General features: G+C 38.6%; 2 protein-coding genes across 3 annotated transcripts in view; both read left to right on the top strand.

Moving 5' to 3' along the window:
- Nucleotides 1-3521, top strand: part of LOC140933740 (prominin-1-A-like) — a 40006-nt gene extending 36485 nt beyond the window's left edge. For both annotated transcript variants that reach the window (XM_073383362.1, XM_073383361.1), the window contains one exon: nucleotides 416-3521. In XM_073383362.1, the coding sequence (XP_073239463.1) occupies nucleotides 416-443 (28 nt within the window). In that variant the 3' untranslated portion in view covers nucleotides 444-3521. The remainder of the gene's footprint in view (nucleotides 1-415) is intronic.
- A 12603-nt stretch (nucleotides 3522-16124) lies between these two features.
- LOC140933739 (failed axon connections homolog) lies at nucleotides 16125-19640 on the top strand. The gene has a single exon (XM_073383360.1). The coding sequence runs from the start codon at nucleotides 16248-16250 to the stop codon at nucleotides 17514-17516; it is 1269 nt and encodes a 422-aa protein (XP_073239461.1). The 5' UTR covers nucleotides 16125-16247; the 3' UTR covers nucleotides 17517-19640.
- The last annotated feature ends 2215 nt before the right edge of the window (nucleotides 19641-21855 follow it).

Raw genomic sequence — 21855 nt, 5'->3', positions numbered from 1 at the left:
CAATATTTCAAGTTCACTGAAAGTGAAGTAAATGTTCATATATAAAAATGAGACCTTTCAGCGTTACATTGTTAAATTTTACTCTTCAAACTAAACTAGTAAGCTCAATTAATTCAGAATAATTGATCATCATCGATTAAGGAATTTTATTAATGTTTAAAATAACCCGTTCCGGGCGTTCAGATAGCTTTTAGAATGTTTAAGTGTTAATTCTTCTTCTCATGTGAAAAGCCCATTAAAAGCCGGTTAAACATCGGAAAGCAAACGCATGAAAGAAGCGAAGTTAAATTAAATTTTAGAATTAAAAGGAAGATATATCCAGCTTTGTTTCCTCCGTAGACGTGAAGTGTATTTTCTAGGTAAGTCCAAGAAGCTTATTCAACCTAATCTAACCTTTTTTGTGTTTTATTTTCAGTGGTTATCCTCCGCCAAATTATGAATAACAAACCCCTATCCGCTTGGGCTGCTGCAGACACTAACCAGCAAGCGTCAAAATGGCGTTCGAACAGGTGTTTAAGACACCTCTTGTGTAGATATGACTCTTTATATTGACCAGAATAGCCAGAAATATTTTTTTGTAGCTCAGCAGTAGTGGTCAGGCACCTCGACGACCGCAGTATATTGAAAGCCACATAATATACCCCGCAGTAGTTCATCCGCTATTTAACTTAATTATCCGTGCGACATGAAAGCTGTAAATTTTAAGTGTGATAGTTTTCATTAATCGAAAGGAAAACGCCTACCAGTCGGGTTAAACACTATACACTTAATGTCAGATCCCAAGGGAAACAATTAGTTTTGTTTTCCTTCGAGTCCTGATGTTTCCCTCGACTTCTTCTCGGGAAGCATCAAAACTCGAGGGAAAACTAAACTAACTGTTTCCCGAGGGACCCGACATAAAGTGTTTTGTTATATTTCTAGACTTTCACTTCAGTCACTTCATCAGCAACAAAAGAATATTAAACCGGAGCGAATCAAAACAGTGGACTCGGTACTTGTAACAACACAAATTTAATTCTCAAAACTACTGACTAAATGAGCGACAAAGTACTTTCCTTATATTATCTGCATCTTTATCATCCATCCACTAGCTGCTGTTTCTCTTCTGGGATAACTTTAAAAATCGTTGCTTTTTAGCTTGAGGCCTCGTCTTTGTGTTGTTTTCATTGACGAGAAAGAAAAGTACTGTGTTTTTCCCGCCTCTGTCACACCACTTTCCACCGTGCTTTGATCACGTGCTGTAATGTATCCCGAGCTGGGTACATTGCTTAATGTATCACAATCGGGATACATTTGATTTAAGTCAAGGCCACGTGACCAAGAATCAACTAATGGAAGTCTCTGTTTAGTTAAGTGAAAGTCTAGGAATATAACAATACCGACTGATCATCCGGTCAGTGTTTTTTGATGATAATGTCGATGCCCCTTCGGAACTTGTTGGTTGGTTTTAAAATATAGCACAATATCTTTGTGCAAATCGTGTGTGTTAGAGGCTAGTAGTTTTAATTTAGGAACGAACCTTCCATGAAGTTATGATTTATCGTATAACGAATCGTCAGAAATTAAGGTATATTAACCCGTTCACAACAATTTATTATCAAAGGACTAAGTAGCAATGTAACAAAAGCTGTAGATGGTTTGCCTAGCAAAAGTAATGCTACAGCGTGGCAGCGTGACACCCTTTACACTTACGCTAGAGTGCATGTGACAAAGTAACGTTACTTCTCACATCTCCGTTAAGCCAGGGTAGGAGAGTGAGCTATGAGATTTAAGTTTAAATAACGTAAGGAAAACGATTAACGTGGGAGTTTCAGCATTTACGACGTTGACGCCAACGAAAACAACTAACCAGGAGGCTCAGAACAAACATGCTTGGAATACTCCGACTCTAAATCTGAATCTTAATCAGAATCTGGATCTGTAAAGCCAAATATGAGTCAGACCGATTGAAAAAAATATGAAAGCAGTATATGAATTTATGCGATCAGTCGCTTCAACTGATTTTTGCCCCCGCACAGCTTTTTAGGGTATGTCACACGAAAGAAAGCGGTCACGGCGATCGCTGCAGTGCGTCGCCGAGCGCGTGATGAGCTTTAAAAAGCATGCGTTATCATCTGATGAGTCATCTCAAGACTTGGGAGAGTAATCGTAGTCTATAAAGGACGTGAATGTTATCTAGAAGTTTTCGTATTTTAAATTTCGCGCAGGACATGATTTCAAGCGCGCTGGAGGATTTTAGTTAGTTAGTTAGGTTTGTTATAACCATGACCCTACTACAGATAAACTAAGTTAACTTTGTACCTGTTGATTAAGGTTAGACGTACCTTCGTTGCACAGGCCATGTGCGACCAGGCGATGCCTAACCTATAGCACGCGACGGTCGCGTCTCATTTTTTTGTATAGTTTACCCAACTGTTATACGACTGAAAAAAAAAATGGAACCCCCAGACACGTTCAAAAAATTCGTTTTGTTCGACAGAGAACATAGCAAAATGAACTTATTTTTCTGTTCTAGAATTATGTCTTTACTTACTCGTAATACTGTCAACATAATGGCATCTAATTCTGTAATAGTGTGTCATATAATTGGCTCGCCAGTGGCTATTTTCAGATGGAGAGAGATGGACATCAAAGTAATCGTTTTCAATAGTTTCTTTCAAAATTATGCTTTTGCGTTTTCAAAGTGTGTCAATTTGGGTCGCGCTTTTAAGTGTCCGTTTTGATGTTAAAAAAAACGGATAGGCTCAGTGGAGCCTGATAGTAACAGGCCATGAAATGGCCGCATTGAGTCGGGGCAAAAACTTACGGCAATGATAATAACCAAGAGAGAATAAGGGGACAGATAGCAAAACGCTCAGTCTAACCCTTGGGATATGTGAACTTGACTAAAGTTATTTTAGACTAATTAAACGTTTAAAATTAATCAGAAGTTGGTTTCCGGAGATGGGTCCGCAAACTTTCATTCTGTGTTTTTCAGAAATACTTCAACAGTCCCCATTACACTTTGAGGCAGTTACGCGTGGACTTGATGACGTTTCAGACAATCGATTAAAATGTGCGGACCTCTCAGGAATTAGACTTCTGTTCAATTACAACCTCTAAAAATAACTTAAGTGAAATTCACATATACCGGCCAAATGATCTAGCGTACAATAATAATCAACCTTATTATAAACAAATTATTGTAAGATTATGACATTTAAAAGTATTTGCTATTTCACTTTTACGTATTTTGTAATTTAGTTTTTAGGAAAAAGTGGTGGATACTTCGCTCTTCATTAGTCAGCATGAATAACAGGAAATTTTAGTTACACTCAAGAATCATTTACGCTTTCTTTAGTTTTGTTGAAAATATCTGGTGTGCTAAGGCCCCTGCATGTGCCTTTTATTTTTCTTATTATTGCTATTGTTTTGTCAATGGAAAAACTTTCGATGGCTTCATTGTTCCAGGTTTAAAGTGTATGTTTTTTCTCTTTGCTTTCGTCAGTTTGTATGCAGTATATTAAATAATGTTTTCCAAAGCTTTGTGTATTTTCTAGCCTGAGTATCAGGCGTTTCTGGGGGAAAAGGGGAAAGATGGAAGCGAAAAGGGAGAGAGCTTTCTCTTCTCTCCCTTCCCCCTCCCCCATCTAAAATATCCTCTCCCCCAGCTCCTTAGGCTATGTATTTTATTGCTTTGTAAGATGGGGTTATCTTCTCTTGAATCCACTTAAAATCCACAAACAAACAAATAATCGGGGGCACCCAACGACGGGTTCTCTCCCAAATGCATTGAAAACACTTTTTTAGGCTATCCAGAGTACTCTTAGACCATTTAGGGACTCAAGTAGTTCTTCTCTGGGACCTTTAGAAACTTGTTACCTGCTGCCAAGGTTAATTGACCAGGCAATGTAAACCGTTTAAGCCTGAGATGCTACTATATAATGACATTTATTGACTTATATTGCGCAGATATCCAATCAAAGAAAATTTCATTTGCGCATAAGGAGTCAAGAAGACGCTAAACTGATAGACTGATAGACGGCATCAAACATCTCAACTGAATTAAATAATAATAAGTTGCTGTGTACGTCATACGTTATCATTCAGCGTCTTGAGACAGTCTCAGTTGCTAACGGTGATGTTTGTTCTTTGAGTGGAAAAAAAAAACTCTATTCATAAAAAGATAACACTATACAAGCCCTTAAAGTAGTCTTGGTGATGATAATTAAACGTCTGCGGTTAGCACGCTAGAGGAAGCACTGATAATCGTAAAATCCCAGCAATATTTACATGTATATTAAAACTTGACAAAGCGCGCAGTCGGATTTGTGGCTTTGCCTTTTAATATTCGTCACTTATCAGATCAAGTTATAAACGCAACAAAATAAGACGTTTTCATAAATTGTAGCAGTTAGCCGTACGATCACATCGCAATTAACTTCTGTTGGAGTTAATTGTCTTGTGCAATTTAGATGCAAACCAGGTCGCTTTTATTCTATTTTTAGTTACCTAAATAGGTAGAATATGAAAAAAAAGTGTAAATAGCCCAGGGCAACTGCCACCTTTTCTTTTTTGTTTTTTGTTTTGTTTATATTTCAGGCAAAATTATCTCATTTGATTACCGCGACTTACAGCATTTGGTAAGAGACACCACCCACTAATAATCAAGCTCTCTTACAGCCAACGGCCGGTTTATTTCATATTACAAAAGAAAAATCAAGGATATTTTAATATTTAAAACTGTCTCGAGTGGCCGGAGTCCACTCGACTGACCTGAAACATTCAGCGGAAAGAAGGCGCAGTAATTAAGTCATAAAAAATCAAACAGGAAGCCAATATTCGATCATAAATTTGTTTTTACTAACCCTACTAGTCAGCTTTCTGCCTGATGCTAGGAGCCCATGGCTACGGCTGATGCCCAACGTAAATAATGCAAAATGAGCAGAATTTGCTAACCGAAGCTGTGAAATTAGCAGTTGGATTAGGGAGTGCCCAGCAGTGTTTACGCATAATAAATCTTGCACTACTAGGGTCACACACATTAATGTAAGCACAATTTGAAGCATACTACTATATTTAGAGCATTAAGCCGGGGTAATTTTTTAGCATAATGCTACAAAATGTTTTTTATTGTTTTCAGTGAGAAGTCTATCAGAAAAATGACACAAATTTGGTTTTTAACTGCTTTCGTTGACTTCTTTCAGTACATTATTTTGCTCATTTCAAGCCTTGGTTACTGGATAAGAGGCCTGGCTTCTTCATAAAACCAAGTTCCTAAGGTCTGCCAGTCATCAATCCACCCATGACTTCTAGTTTAGAGCTTGTTACTATTGCTTGTATTGTGAGGGTCCCCAATAGGTTTTTCGGGATCCGGGATTTTCCTTCGGGATTTTAAACCAAAATCGGGGGGCGATATTAAGGCTTCAGAATCGTGGGTGGTGTGATGCCAAAAATAACCGTCGGGATTACGGGATTGCCCGAAATTTTGGATCGGGATTACGGGATTGAAGAACTCGATTGGGGACCATCTATTGCAATATAATAGATCAATCAAAACGTTGTACATGGATGGAGGTAATTTGTTTGGGCAAGAGCAGAAAAAAAAGACCTAAAATTTCTTCACTCCAGCTGAGTGCTACTTCGACACCAGCATAGAGTTTCGACATAGTGCTTTTTTGTTATTAACTGCAATATAACAACATCAAAATACAAGAATACAAAACAATTCTTTGCTACAAAAATGGAGAGAAAAAGAGAGAGAAAAACTGAAGATTCTTCAGAAGCCAGAAGTCCGTGAAGATTCTTGAGGAGATCACCTTAAATGGTGGGATTTGAAATTCTTTAATTATTTTATAGCGGAGCTCCACGTGCGCGCGAGCGTAGCCCCATGCCTAGGAAAATGTGGTACTACCCATCGGAGAAATTTTGATAATCACGTGACCGTACGCCCGTCCGCCGTCCGTCTGCACCACAGGCATACGAATGTAAAATAACTCAATCAACAGGTATTGCTACCAAAATGCAACTGGAGGTTATTTGGCGGGAAACGCATAGCCACCCGCATCTTGTGAAGCAAAGACGAAAACGGAAAGCGGAAATCGTTTCTGTATTCGTGTTGTCTAAAGTGTTAAGCTTAGATTAATTGTCATGTCCACATATATGGAATATAGAGAAAGAGAAAGGCAGAGAAAAAGAGAAAGTAGTCGACAGGCAAGCGAAGCTCAACGAAAAAAAGAGCAACAGAGAGCTAGAGGGAGAGAAAAAAGAAAAAGGAGACATTTTTTTGTTGGAAAAACAACATGAAAATTTTGTAGCGGCGGGGAGAAAGTGAGAAATGCTAGCGGCCACCAAGGTGATACTGAGCGGCAGTGAAAAAAAGGAAACAAGAAGACGTACGACATTTCCTCCATAAAAAGTGTAACTAGGAAAACCACTCAAGTGTGACTGGGTTGCAAGAGTTGCTTTTCTCATACAAATCCTTTTAATTTTCGGCGGCCGTTGCTATCGCTTCTTTTGACACATATGGCTGAAAGTTTATGGGTTACCCAATTGTAATATACTCTTGCAGCTCGTGTTAACAAAATTTTTCAAAAGCGAACTGTTCTCGTGTTTACCGAAAGTTGATCACGTGATCAACTAATGCAAAAGGCCTATTTTAAAAGTGCACTGGTATCCCACTCGCACGTTGCGTTTGAACAAACTTGTAGTCTTATTTCAAGAGTACGCCTTTCAATCTTTCAACAGGAGCTGCTAGCAGAGTCGCGTCGATCTTCACTGGATAAGTCAGGAAAGGACTTATCTAGGAACATGGTGAGGTGACTGTGTTCGCAGGGTACCCATTACCAGATACAAAATATCATAGCGTTGAATACAAATTCAAAGAGCGTAAAACAATTACGTAAAAGTAGGTATTGACATGGTCCACTAGCCTTTTTTCGCCCTGTAGCTAGTTCTTGTTAAAAAAAACCTTTGATGGCTGCTATTTCCTTTAAAGAAAGACACTGATCTTGAAACTAAAATATAACAATGGCGCCAGCATTGGCCCCTAATACAGCTTATATTGCTTCCAATATTATTGATTGGATTATTTGATGACGTCACTAAGTGGTGTGACCTTTTTCAACCAACCTCATTCCGTGGCGTGACTAATTTCAATTTTATGAGTTCAGAGTCCAAGTTAAAAAGATAAGCATTAAATTTATATTCCAAGGAAACACACTCAATTTCAGTCCGTTTGTCACTAAGTCGTGGCTGAAGTTTCCTCATACGGAATTATTTCAAGAAAGAAGCGATACAAACCATGACATCGCTTCTGTAAGACAAGAGTAATTTTATTCTTAAAACTGTGGATTTGTTGTACCGACGTTTGTCTCTCTTGAGTCTTGCAAGGAGCTATCGATGGGAATCAAGAAACCGGAAAGAAGCAATTATTTCGTTTTGAAAATGTCTACATTTTACTGGCAGGTAAGTTTTTTAAAACTCCAGTGTTTAAGAAATTAATCAGTAGAAGTTTGAGTAATAATTAAATTAGTTTTCTCAAACGATAGCAGAAGAAATAATTCTGAACTTAAGACATAGGCACAGAAACTTCTCCGAGTCTCTCTGTATTGTTCACCCGGCCGACTCAAATCCCTCGCAACTGTGAATGTTCTTTTTTTCTCTCTCTTTTTCTCTCATTTAAAGACGATGTAAAATTAAGAGCATAAGAGATCATAAGATAACTGACAGGTTTGTTCTGTAAGAGTTGTTTTATTTACTCTGCCATAGTTTGAGAAGTTTAAATGTAAACTATATCACGTAATACTGCACACCACATAGTGTAACATTGTGCCAATAATGGAAACAAAAAATTTTGGCCCTTGCACAGATACGGTGCAATATTGGAGCAGTGTTGTTCCAACGCAACTCGCGATAAGGATCCACCTGGTCATGGTTCGCCAGAAGGGGAAAGCCCCTTGAAACGACTAAGTTTGTTTATTTATTTTCTTACGTAAAAAGCTATTTTGTTGTCCGTACTGCGTAAGCGACTACTGCGTCCATTTTTAGGACTTTTGTAATTTTCTACTGCTGATTTCTATGTTTGTTGCATGTACAATACGCACTACACTGATCAGATAATACAAAAAACGTTTCGTGACAACATGAAACTAAATCATCTTCCAAAAAGCAGTTGTGTCCAGGCTCTTCTTGGAAGAGGCCCCCTTTGGTTCGATTCTCGTGAGCGAACACAACCCGTAAACGATGTAATGGCTGCGGGTAGAACAAGGAGTAATCAGATAGAACTTTCACGATATAGGGCGGGATGGCGGGATTGAAACAAATATAACTAATCGATGATGCGGGCCATTAAAACAGGTTATAAACCTGTTCCAAAGAAACATGTTAAGTTTATTTTTCCTCTTAAGAAAAGGCAAAGTGCCGTGCTTTTGTTCCCTCATTCGCCTTGCTTTTGTTCCTCCAATGAAATCGTTCAAAAAATTGAATCTTGACTGGCTTTTTCACCACGTTTACAGTGTAAATACAGCGCTGAACCACGTTGTTGTTGTTTTTTCTTTTTTCCATTTGTAACTAAGAAGATGTTATTTGTTTTGAAAACTGTCACAGGGCTTCCTTCCTCCTTATTTTAATTAGTCGATCAAGACACTTCTCGGCTTTGTGAAATAAGACTGATCGTTTCAAATGTAATTTTTTAATTGTCTTTTCGCTTGGTTGCTATTTGTATGCAAATATTAGACTTGCTACAAGTCGACCTCACGAGGACTTTTTTAAAAGTCTATGCAAATATCTGTAACAAAAATTTTATGCCATTTATTCTTGAGATAACTTAATCTTCTTTATCAAAATATTTAACTAAGTTACGTGGAATATTTTACTGATTAAATGTTAAATGTCTCGCTAAATGCCCCCACACGCTGAGCTAAGATAAATGAAGAAAGCAAAATATAACTCTGATTAGCGGGAGCTTGTGCGTCAGTGAAACGGCAACTTCCAATATTTCTTCCATCAAGGGTTTAAGAACAGAAATCGTTTTTCAGGGCCTTTTAAGGAACTATTCATAAGGTTCAGAAAGCTAAAGCTCCTTATACTTGCTTTATTTTTTCCTTTCCAAAAATCCTTGTTAATGCGTATCTCGTATCCCAAACACAACAAGTTAAATTTGCCGATATACCGAGAGTTGAAGCGATCTATTATTGCAGAAAACCTCAGTATCTAATCTAATTAATTACGAATTCATATACAATCAAAGTCTTTTAAACAAATGCTGTTCGCTCATATGGATTTGTTAGCCACGCCAGGAATGAAAAACACTCGATTTTACTAACCAATGTTTTGATTTGTTTTTCCTTTTCTGTGCGCTAACACCCAGGAATTTCACATACAAAGTCGCTAGTTAATTAGCAAACAGCTGGATTTCAAATGAACACAACAGCGTCAAAGTGTTTGATACCGCAGGTGTAAAGGCCCTCGGGAAATAGAATAACGTTCAAGAGGTTTGAATTGAACACCTCCCAAATCTTTTTTGTAATTCTTCCATTGTGTGTTTATCCATCTGCACGTGATTGTTATTATTTCTAAAGCATCAGAAAGTTTTCAAGAATGAACAATGTTAAGTTCATTTTGAGTTTTTTTTTCTATTCTGAGTTATCAAATCTAATTTTGCCAGACCAATTTTCCTCTGCCAAAGAATATAACATAAACTCTTCCTATTAGGATTTTGTTTGAGAGTAACTTCGTGTTCCAGCGTTTTACGTAAGCACTGTTGTCAAATAATTAAGCTTAATTTAAATGTTATACCCACGTTACCGGATAATCAATAACTCAGTCAATTAAACAATTGAAAACCTTTGGAAACGCGTGTTTCTGGTGAAAAGCTCTTCAACTTTTGAACTTGTTTTAAACCGAATGGAAACATTGCAATTGGTCAACTTAATACTCTGTGGATTATGGCATTTAGATTGGTCATATGGAGACTTTTTGAAAATTAAAACAGTCCCAAATTCAAACTAGTACTCATTTGTTTACAAGTTTTGAGGCCTTTCGTTAACCTAAGTTTCTGTCTGGCTTTCTATTCTCCCTAAAAGAAACGTTGACTTTCAAACACCTCTTAGCTTTTTATTTTTTGTACTCTAACAAAAATCAATTTCCCTTCTGGGTGTTAAGCAGTTTCATAAAAATAACAAAAACAATGCCAACAAAAACATTTGTTACACGTCTATTAAACATGACGCGCGCAATAATTTTCCCGCGCTTCTTTGATCGGTCGCGTGGCCACGAGAACCACCTGCGTGACACATGCCGCGCACATGGCGAGCTAAGTTTTGGTGCGAATTGGAAACATCAACTGATTTGTTTCGTATCGCTTCTTATTGAATTCAACACTTTCAAAGACTTCATTCAATTCAGCGCTATAGCTAATTTGTTGAACAAATATTCGCTCTTTGTAATGGATACAAGGTATTTTCAGTTTATGACGCTGGCTTTTTAATTATCAGCAATGTTTTCCGCCGTGTAATACCTTGTTCGCAGCTATCAAATTACGACCCAAGCCAGGCGAATGGCGGGATTGTTTGGAGAATATAGTAATGCCCTCTTTATCTAACGTTAGAAACTTGAGCATGGAAATCATATTATGGCTACAGGAAGTAACTCAAAAGTGTTTTCATTCCTTGCATTTTTAAAAACATGATTCAGTTTTTTAGGAGCATCGCAAAAATTGAGAAAAGCTTCTTACAACAGATATTAAGAAACGCTCTGTATTTCTGAAACTGTGAAAAGAAACGTCGAAAAAAAACTCTTAGGATTTATTGCTTACTGGAAAGTTGTGTCCAAACACTAAAACCACAGAATTTGTAATCCACTTCGCCGTTCTTAAATTAGTCTTTTGCAAACACAATACTTGGTTAAGTATAATCATTACTATGAACTATTAAACAATCGGGCCTTCCTTGGTTTTGATAACCTAACCTGCAACCTTCGCGAGTGTCGAAAAGCAAAGAAAACCAAGAAGTCAACACAACAGAGCCGAGAAAAATATTAATAAAAGATCAGAAACAAAAGAAAGATTTATTGCATGCACGTTCAGTTAATTAACCCGCCCAACCCAACGGTTATGACTCATCGCGAAAAAACTATCACATTGTGTTTTCACCCACAAAAATGAAGAAATTTAGGATTAATTATCGTGTATTTCCTTGGGTCAAAATCTCGAAATACCACAAATATGTAGCATGGCACAGGCTCCTGAACATGGTCAACATTCACGAAGTGCTTCATAAACAAACTGCTGAGCAAAGTGAGAAGTGTTGTGGGCTTTTCCTTAGATTTTATTTAAAGAATTTATTTTCATCGCAGACCTTATTTTTTCTATTTCTCATTAATTTTCCTTTCTCAGCCTTTGAACAGAGTCTTTTATCTGTTCAGTAGACAGCTTCGGCGAAGTGCTTTCTGATAAAATTGGCATTTTATCTCAGCTTTTGTCCCGAGAGGTCAACATTCCCCCGTGATTTTGAACATAAATAAAACCGATATCACCAGGATTATTGAGACTAGGTTTAGCGGCTTGCAGGTTGATATCTAGACAGAATAAATCCATGTATCAACTTCTGTCGTCATATGCTATCCAATACTTCATCTCTCAGGTTACGTTTTGCCGCCAAAACTTGGAGTTGTATCAGTTGTCATGAATGTTAAAACACCTGTTGAAAGCCTGTAGCATAGATATTGTATCTGTGGGCCATCTCTCGCGCGCTTGAAAGATATATAAAACGGTTCCATGCCACTATGCAAGACATGTTAAGAAAAGGAGAAATTGGAAAAATAACTAAGATGCTTAAGATGCTTAATTCTAGTGACAATGCATAGTTTAGTCTTGAATTTTTTGTTCCCGTAAAGTGAAAAACAATTGAACACTCCAGCCAGGCTCTTACTTCAAACGCGGACTGGTGAACTCTTTTATTCAATCTAAGGTGGCAGAGAGAGGGGTTTTATTCCCTGGCAGCCGTTATCTTGCTGACCCTAAAACCATAAATAAATGTCTGAAAGGCTTATTAAAACTTTCCATATTGGACCCGGAGTGGGCGTGGCGTTTGATCAAGATTAACCGGCGTAGCGACGAACCGGGTGAGAAACGCAGTGGGGAAAGCTGTAAGCTTTTCAAGTGTGACCCTAACTCAATTCTTTCCGAAACGCTTTTCAGAGTGAAGATGTTTTCCTGTTGTCGTGTGGACGTATAAAAACGGAAACTTTCAAAAATGATGCTTGCGTGAGCAGGAGTCGCTCCCGGCGTGAGATGTTTAAAAAAAATGTTTGACTTCTCTGCGCAACGTTTTTGCATATCTCTTAAAGAAAACAATTCCTCTTTCAGGGCAACTGTTCAACTACAGCCTGTGAAAGCAGACGCCCTTTTCGGCTCGTATTCTTACCCGCGCCGAGAAAAGAGCGTTTGTTATTTTGAATTCAAAAATCTCTCGAAGTTAAAAGACCCGACAGAAGTAATACATAGGAAGTTGTGGTTTAAAGCATTATGTGTAAGTGCTTAGTGAGAGAGGTACGAATTTAAAACAATTCAAAACCAATCCGTATAAAACATGTCCATTTTCAACCTTTGGACGGGCTAAAACGATTGAAAACGAGAGGTGTGGACGCCAATTTTTGACTGAGTAGACGGGAAGGGGACGTGACCTTTGCCCAGCTGGCTTGGATCACTATTGCAAATAGGTGTATTGAGAGCCCGGAGGGGATTGAGAGGCGTTGGGCTAGCAGGCAATTTTAGGATTTTTGGTTGTTAGTCCAGAATAGGGTTATACAAGGGTCATTCACTTTCAAATGGAAATTGTGTGGCACCCCGGGAGGGGGGGGGGGGGTTGGGGGAATACATCCTATAGTGGCCTAAGGGGGAGGCTCCGCCCGAAAGGGGTATCTTTTTCAGGCTTCACAAGGTATATGGAAAGGTAAAGATTTCACTAGTTCTTGATGAAAGGGTAGGAAAATCTTTCATTTCGGTCGTAAAAAGGCCAAAAGGACTAACAGATACATTTCATGTCTGTGAAAAAGTCGAGAAAACGTTGTGGCTTTGTGATATATTAATATTTCAAAGACAGTGGATTTACAGCAGTTAAAAGGGATGCCAAGTTCTAAACTAGGTATTTGAAAACGCTACCTTTTGTCAATAGAAGGTATAGGAAAGGGATGATCTTTTCTGTCAAAAATGGTATGTAAAGGGGTAAGGGGTTGTCGGAGCCTCCCCCGGTATAAAACTTTATTGAGTACCCCCCCGGGGGCTGTGGCAAAGGCAGCCACTCTATCAAAGATACAGAATGTCCCCCCGTCCTCCTGTCAAGTTGTTCCGTGCTAAAAGGAAGAAATCAAGGAATCCAAGGTCACTTTTACTAGAACTACCGTAAAATTCCAAAAATTAGCCCCTCCATGTATAAGCCCCTCCAAATATAAGCCCCCCGAACTCGTAACGCAAAAAACCCTCCGTTAAATTGCCCCTCCGAATATAAGCCCCCCCCGGGGGCTTGTACTTGAAAGTTGCCCTCAAATACAAAGCAAAACAAAGCAAAAACGGTAAATTTCTTTCCAACTATAAGGCTAACCCAATCGATTTTGAAACGCAAATTTCCCTCCGTAGATAAGCCCCTCCGAATATAAGCCCCTCCAAAAATAAGCCCCTCAAAAAGGGCCTTTGAAAAATATATGCCCCAGGGCTTATTTTCGGAATTTTACGGTATATTTTAAAAATTCACGGATGACTCCGCTTGAATTACGTTTCGCTCGATGGCGCTGTGACCTCTATCACGTACACTGTGACGATGAAAGAGTTCTTGGAGTGATAATATGATAAATAAAAAGAGAGACAAAGCAGATTCTCCGCTTGTACAAAGGGCACGCGCTTCAGGAAGGCCGTGGGTGTAAGGGTGCGGCTTACTACAAAATAACAGGAGATTCATTGTTTGCTGAAAAGAAAATTAAAAAAGCCATAGATTTCCCACTGACTGAAAAAAATATGGACTTGAATGAATTTGTCGTTTTTTCTGTCACGATTAGATTACGTGACTACCTGTCGATAAACTGATTACAATTGTTGCTCTTGGAATTGGACCCGAAATAGTTTGTTTTTTTGTTGATGGTAATAATGTGATATTTGCTTTACAGATTAACCGAAGAAAAATTCCTTTGTATCTCTATCCGTTTAATCGCGAAAAAATATTAAATTTAACCCAGATTTAAGACTGAATTTTGCAATCGCTCTATCGAACGTAAATCCTGTCGGATTCAAATGTCCATCACCACATAGTCATATGACGAGGGCCTGGCCAGGGGAATCGTGGGGTTCTCTACTACGAATCTGCCTGGCACGACAACCATTCTTGGCACGTGACGAATTTACAGCGCATGAAAAATCACGAAAAGCCAATAATTTTTGGCTGATTCGGTTGATTTAGGCTGCACAGTTTTATATTAATCAGCTATTTGCTGTGAAAGACATGCATCGTGAAGCATCAAACAAAATTCTATGAATTCTTGGTACATGGTATGGTGACCTTTAGAACTTTCCATTGCACGTGTAACTTTAAAGGACGTGAATACATGAACCGCCTGGCAGGATCTAAAATTTTCACAACTTAGAAAGAATGGAAAATTTCGTCACATTAATTAACTGCAATTAAATAGGGCTCTTTGCCCATCTCTGATGATTTTTCGCAACCTTTAACCCAAGCTTTACTTCTGTTCCTCTGTAAACGAAAATATCATAAAATTTAAGAAATAATAACAATAAAATGAAATAAAATAAAAAGTTTTCCTCATTGAGGTCTGTTTACCATAACGTCAAGAGAAAAGCATTTGCAGATATGTGACAATATCTTAAGAGGCAACTTAAAAAAAGTAAAAAATGAAACGTAAATTTAGCTGGTGCTTACTGCGGTTGTGACATTACACATGTAAAATAGGATTTATTTTTAGACAATTTCGTGACAGAGGTTTTAGGGAATAAATAGAACACGCCCGAGTGAACTTTGCACGTCACCCTCGCTCTATGATTCTACTTTTTCAGCCCGGGAGTAAACAAAATTGCTTGCGAAATCCGAGACAGAATTAAGGAATAAGGCATTACAATTCGTTGATGTACTTCATACTTATAGATGAATCTTGCATGTCGCTAACATCGAACATAAGGAGGTCATGCAATCGATTGTAAAGTAACATTGTATCGAGTTTTGAGAAATTTGACCACCCGCGAAAGATCCGCGATTGCTCCTGTCAGTTTTCGACATTCATTTTGATGCCAATATTTCCCAAAACATTGAATTTTTTAAATTGATATATGCACGTTTTGTTTTCAGTCGAATCGTGAACGGAAGAATTTGGAACAGATTACAATAGAGTAAACGGAACTTTGTACCGGGGACACATTGCGAGTTGTTACTCATCTAAAAGTTCAAGCCACGTCATTTAATATCTTTTTATTGTGTTGTTGCCTGTGTTTGCACTAATGTCTAGGCCCTCCCATAGAAAAATAGTATATTTAAGTATAAATGAGAAATTAAGATTTCTCCCCACTAAAAGTTGCTCAATCAACAATCAAAATAATCTTTGAGTGGTATACGAGCTAGAATTTTGTGCTCGCTATTTGGTGCGTTTAGTATTCAATGTCGGTGCGTTACTGTTTTGCGTAATTGCTTTTAAAATCAATGCGATTTAGAGTATGACTAATTTACTCGATCCTCTACCCTATCAATATAAGTAATGCCTGTCATGACAGATAAAACCCCCGGGAGATAAAATCGAAAACAAACGCCAGTTCGAAAAAAGTTTGCGAGAAACCTCATATGACTGGCTGGATTGAATCCCGCACACGCCGAACTCTCCACGCTTTATATTGAGTTGTCAGACGGGAATTTTATTCTTTGTTTGTTACATGGCACTTTTGAGATGCAAAAGACGTTTTGCTATTGTGTTGTACAATCTGCCTTCCCCAGCACCTCCCCAGCGCGGTATTTTCATTGCCTTGGTCTCACACCCTTACTATTGACTGTCTTTGGAACAGGGCACGTGATTGGTTCGTGAAGAAAAGCTACGCTGCTATTGGCTAAATCTTGACAATACCGTCAATTTATAAACTTGAAACGTGCTAATAACGCGTGGTGCTCAACCAAACTAAAGGTCATTGTTGGGCTTGGCCTTAGTTCGCTATAGAAAGGCGTTGTATTCGATCTAAGGTTGATCATTGAGCATTAGTTTCTTGATTTTCTAGCGCAAAGATGGCGACAGAAGTCGAAACACCGCCGACTGTCGATGCAGTTGCAGATCAGGCTGAAACGAAACCCGAAGAGGTTGCCAAACCCGAAGAAAATCATGTCGAGGAGAAGCAAGATGATCAAGCAGCCGCTGATGAAAACAAGCCAACAGAGAACGAAGCGGACGCTGTCGCTGAAGCGGGTGAAAGCGAAACGAAAGAGGATAGCAGTCCCCCTCCGCCTCCAAAAGTTATAATTTATCAACATCCACCTTGGAATTTCATCCCTTCTCCTCTTCCCGCTTGCATTAAGATTGAAACCTATTGCCGACTGATGAAGATCCCTTACGAAAACGTCTACAAATCAGGGACGGACCAGAAGTTGCCTTACCTCGAGTATAAGGGCGAGACAAAGAAACACGATCTTTTAGGGTTCCTTAACTCCAAGTTTGAAGTCAACGCCGATGCTAACCTAAATGAAAAGGACCAAGCTTGTTCGCGAGCTTTCCAGATCATGGCTGAGGAGAACACGTTCTGGAGTTTGATGTACTATCGCTGGGTGGATAACTTCTCCGAAACTAAGAAGTATTTCAAGGGTTTGGATGTCGTGAGAAAGAATGTGCGTCCGAAGCTAGATCAAGGCAAATGTGTCAAGTGTCTAGAAGCACACGAAATTGGCAAACACAACAAGGAAGAAATTTACGCAATTGGCGAGAAAGATCTACGTGCATATTCTGCGTTCTTAGATGATAAAGAGTTCTTCATGGGCTCGGAGCCCACGACTATCGATTGCACGATGTTTGGCCTCTTGTCATGCTTGCTGCACACGGCAGAAAATTCGCCCCTGGCCAAAGTGATCCGCGAGGATTTGAAAAATCTCGTGGACTTTTGCGATCGAATGAAGCTTAACTACTGGCTCGACTGGAATGACCTCGGTTCCGAGGAACAAGTGGAGGAGACGCGACCAAAGTCGAGGCTAAGCGTTAAAAAGAAGAAGCGCACAAAGTCAACTGAGCCGTCTGGAGAAGCGAAAGAAACCGAGGGCGAAGCGAAAGAAAACGGTGAGCCGAGTGGTGAAGCGAAAGAAGGGGAGGGTGAAGCGACCGGTGAAGCCAAAGAAGCAGAGGGTGAGGCGAAAGAAGAGGAAGCGAGCGGCGAAGCGAAAAAGGAAGAGGAGCCTAAAGAGGAAGCCGCTGGGGAGAGTGCAGAGGCAGCGTCTGAGCCAAAGGAACAAGCAGAAGAAGAGAAGAAAGAGGAAGAAGCAGCCCCAGTGGTTAATGGCGATGCAGAGTAGGTTCCCGGTTCCAAAGAAGCTCCGGACTGAACTGTAAGCTTTTTCAAATTCGTTTTATGTGAACTTTTGAGCAAACAAACGCTTCTATAACTTAGCCGGATACCAATGAATTACTTTAGACGTTCAATTCGGGGACATAGGTTCCTTTTCTGTAATTATTATTTTTCTTGCTCATTTTGGCAAGATGTGCAACGGTCGGCTTTCTGGCTTGAACGCTGTTTAGTTCGTTTGCTTTGTTAACATGGCCTACGTCGCAAGGTTTTTCCGAGGCAGTGGACGTGCGTGTTCAACTCGCGATCAGCGACTGAAAATTTATATCTTTACACTTAGATATTATTCACTCTCATTCCATTTCATTGTTTATGCCCTCTGTCCGTTAAAATGAAATAGAAACGTATTCATTTAGTTCTCTTAGTAGCCCCGTGGGGAATGGAATTCGTTCGAAAACTTGAAATCGGTGTAATTTTTTGGAAGGTGTGTCGCTTTCCAAATTTTAGGTGGGGCTGCGTGTCGTTGTGCTGTGTTTTCGAATTAAGTAGTAGCGATCGTTCTGCACTCTGTTACATCACCACAAAGACATTAATTTTTTATCATAATCTTTTGATTGTTATGAAAAACTCGAAAGTGTAATAATACTTGTAAAGTATTGAGGGAATACCGGTAGGTTAGAAGCCGTGCTTTGGATCACACTTGGCATGCAAAGTAGAAATCGCGTTACGTTGAGGCTAAGGATAGTAGTGGATAATAATGAAGCAGTGATATTTATATTAGTGAAATACGCTTCAGACGTTCGTTAGAATAATAGTTTCATGTCAATAGGAAAAACCTCTATATTCATTCGGTTTACTCGAGGAATTCGAATGTTTTCTGTCAATGACTTAACTCTATATCGCGTCTTCTCCTTAAAATTTACACCCCAGTCAGTAAATATTTACTGAACAAGTTTTAATCTAGTTCCAATTTTGCTAAATCAGAACGAGATTAGAAAAGAACTGATTTCTTACGCAATTTCAATTTACTTGCTTCGTTTTTTGTCTGTAAACTGTGAAAAATTGCTAAGTTGAAACGCTTTTCTAACTTACTCGGAATATTTAGAATAAATTTTTTCCGTGAGTTTGCTGTTCTTCGATTTCAAATAACGTTTTACTTGGTTTTACAGTGCTTTATGGTTAGGAAAACGCTGGTAAGAGCAACAAAGTTATTTTTTGCCAATTTTTGACTGAAAACACACAAGAGAACATTGAATTTTGGAGTGGAATATTTTTGGTGTAATGCATAAAGCTTTGATTGTCCTACTTGCATACAGTCTTTTGTTCAACGTAGAAGTAAAGCTAAAGCTTTATATATTACACCAGATAAGAAGCGCAGATACGAATTAAGTAGTATAATTTATATGTTTAGATATAGGCAAAATAGAATTGTTTCGAGGTGTAGCTGTTAAAATTATTTTGTTGTATACAGGCTGATGTGCCTGTATTGGCGACTGAGATGGCTTTGCATGGCTGCTTATTTCTCAATTAGAGGATGGACAAAGTTTCATTTTTCACTTTTTTTTACTTTATGAGTTGCCTTCGATGAGAATTCAGCAGTGTGCATGCATCCCTTAGTAGTAAATTATCTATATAAGGAGTGTGATGGGGTAGCTAGCCCAGATCATAGATTTATTTTATTATTTTGTATCGTTGATCACTAAGTGAAACCATTTATTCAAAGTTAAAGTTAAATATTGTGAAATTATTTGCATAAAATTGCTGCATTTCCAAATTACATGGCATTTTAACGATATTGATTCTTTGTTTTTGGACGTGTGAGTCACTGCATACTAAATGTGGCTACCTTATTTTGTTGGGGGAGTGGTTTCCAGAAAATGTTTTCAAAACAACGCTTGTCATTAATTTGCTATGAGATCTGGAAGTGGTAGTAAAGTATTTTCCTTTAGAAAACTGTTAATTGTGCGTGTTGTATACGGAAATAGGATAGTGGCTGACAAGGATCAGTGACGGTTATAATGGATGGAATTGGAATGTGATAGCATATACATAGATCATTTGGAAGACTTTTTTTGTGTAAAATGTATTGTTAAATTATGTCTAAAAGATGATATTAAAACTGAGCAATCACTAATGGATTTGTTTTCTTTGAACTTATTATTGTGGTGTCAAAAATTAGTTTCCAAGGATCTTAATGGGAAGAAATGTCATGAATGTCTTGTTGCAAAGCTAAATGAGGGACTAATTTGCAAGTGATACGAAGCCAGAAAACTTTGTTTCTACGATATGTGGTAGTCTGATTGTTGGAATAAAATGACAATTCTCGCAGAATACGCTTTCTTAAAATTTGAGGTATATAGCGACTTGTGTATTTTTATTTGCTTGCAGGAATGAGCATAAGGAGAGAGATCGGAACTCCACATTATAGTTAAATGACTTATTATTTTATTTGTGCAGCTGAGTAGACAAGAAAATTCATGGGAAAGCATATTGATGAGACATGACAATTAACTTGGCAATTTGCCAATTCCTTGGGACTGTGTCAACTCCTTTTAAATGTTTTGATGTGTTTCTGTGTGTGTGTGTGCGTGTGACAAATGCAGTTAAAAAATCCATCCATTTTCCTTTAAGGCAATCTTGTTTTGCTTAATGGATATTCTGGGATGGGAAAGTTAAAAGCCATGATTATATAAGCAATGTGCACAGCTGCAGTTAAGTGCTAATTATTAAGACTAATCATTGGCATCTTTTGTCATTACTTGCTATTGATGAGTTACTGCATCTGTGTACGTTGCCAGTTCTTACAGTTGTGCTAGCTGTCAAAAGACGTAACTGCCAACGATTTGCTGTCAGATGTGTGGATGAAAGGTAATGAAGGGTTGTCAAGGGTACGGCTTCAGTGTAATCCTGACGTATAAACAAAGTGCTAGTGGATTTGCCACTTCGGAAGTGAGAAGGAAACTGGAGCCCAAATGTATCCCACAATTTTTTCAGGGGTCGTTACTGGAGATGCAGCGATCAGCTGCCGGTCAATTTTCTTCCCTGTCCGCAATAACGGTCCCAGAAGTCTTTGTGAAAGTTTACTCAGTTCAGTTTTCTTTTTCGTTCTAAAGTGGTCGATTATGAAATGTCTGTGTCACAATGGGGATCCATTATCCAATCGGCCGGTTCCACACAGTTATTTGTAGTAGACACATTACTGTTGGTGAACGTGTAGTCTGCTACACAGCCGTTTTTAGTGTTGTCATGCAACGCTCCTCCCCACAAATGGCTGCTGAAAATCGAACCACATTCCTTTCCCTTTGTGTATGTGGTCTAACGAACAAACCAATCATGTAGCAGAAAATTGACAATACGTGAGCCGCAGGGCACTAGGAAGTGAACATGCTTCTCAATTTTTGACAAATCAATCAATCATCGCTGAATTTGGATGGGCTCTGTGTCTTCAAGCAACGAAAAGGTTAACTTGCAAGAAAGCTTTTTTAAGCGGTTAACGAAGTTCAAGGTGAGAAAAGGTTTGATAGGCCTACAATACTCTTACAGTTGGTTCTTGTCAATGCACATATGTATGATCAATTTCATGTGCCGGATGTGCTGATTGTATTGCTGTACACGTCAAACGAAAGGAATCTTTATATGAGTTATTGAAGAGTGACTTACCGAAACTATACCCAGTAACTTTATAAGCACATTCATGTTGTGCATCACATTTGCTTGACTTGCTCACTGCCGCTGCTTATCTTGGAAATTTTGAATAGGACTTGACTACGACAACAAAACACTACTCTGATTGCTTGTTTTCATGTGACGATTTTGATTGTTCTGTCATTCCCACATGGGGGACAGATAAAAGCAAAGCTGTGATTGGAGGAGTCTTCACCGCAAACGTGGCACGAAAAACCTTCAACAAAATGGAAGCTCAATTCTAATAGACTAACCGCGGGAAAGGAATGTGGTTCAATTCTCAGCAGCTGTTTGTGGGGAGGAGCATTGCACGACGGCACTTAAAATGGCTGTGTAGCGGACTAGTGAAAGTGGGGTCTTCCATTTTATTGTGTTTTACTGTATGTGGCCTCTTGTTGTGATGTAAATGGTCATGCATACTGATAGGATGTAGAGTGTAGGGCCTGGTGGTTGAAACACTGTTAATAATAGTTATTAACAATTATAATTATTTGTAGTTTTTCTGAATTGTAATTTGAGGCACTCTAAACGTTATTTAACTGACAAAGTTAATAATTACTGACAAAGTTAAATAACGTTTAGGGTGCCTCAAATTGCAATTCAGAAAAACTCCAAATTCCAATATTATTTTAATTGTGACAGGAATAGCAGTAGATTGCTTCACT

Source organism: Porites lutea, chromosome 4 (genome assembly GCF_958299795.1).
Source record: "Porites lutea chromosome 4, jaPorLute2.1, whole genome shotgun sequence".
Classification (NCBI taxonomy): Eukaryota; Metazoa; Cnidaria; class Anthozoa; order Scleractinia; family Poritidae; genus Porites; species Porites lutea.
This window is presented reverse-complemented; position numbering and strand designations above follow the sequence as displayed.

Bases quoted from the DNA above. Each gene is read 5' to 3' on its own strand.
- LOC140933739 (XM_073383360.1), top strand. From the start codon at position 16,248: ATGGCGACAGAAGTCGAAACACCGCCGACTGTCGATGCAGTTGCAGAT.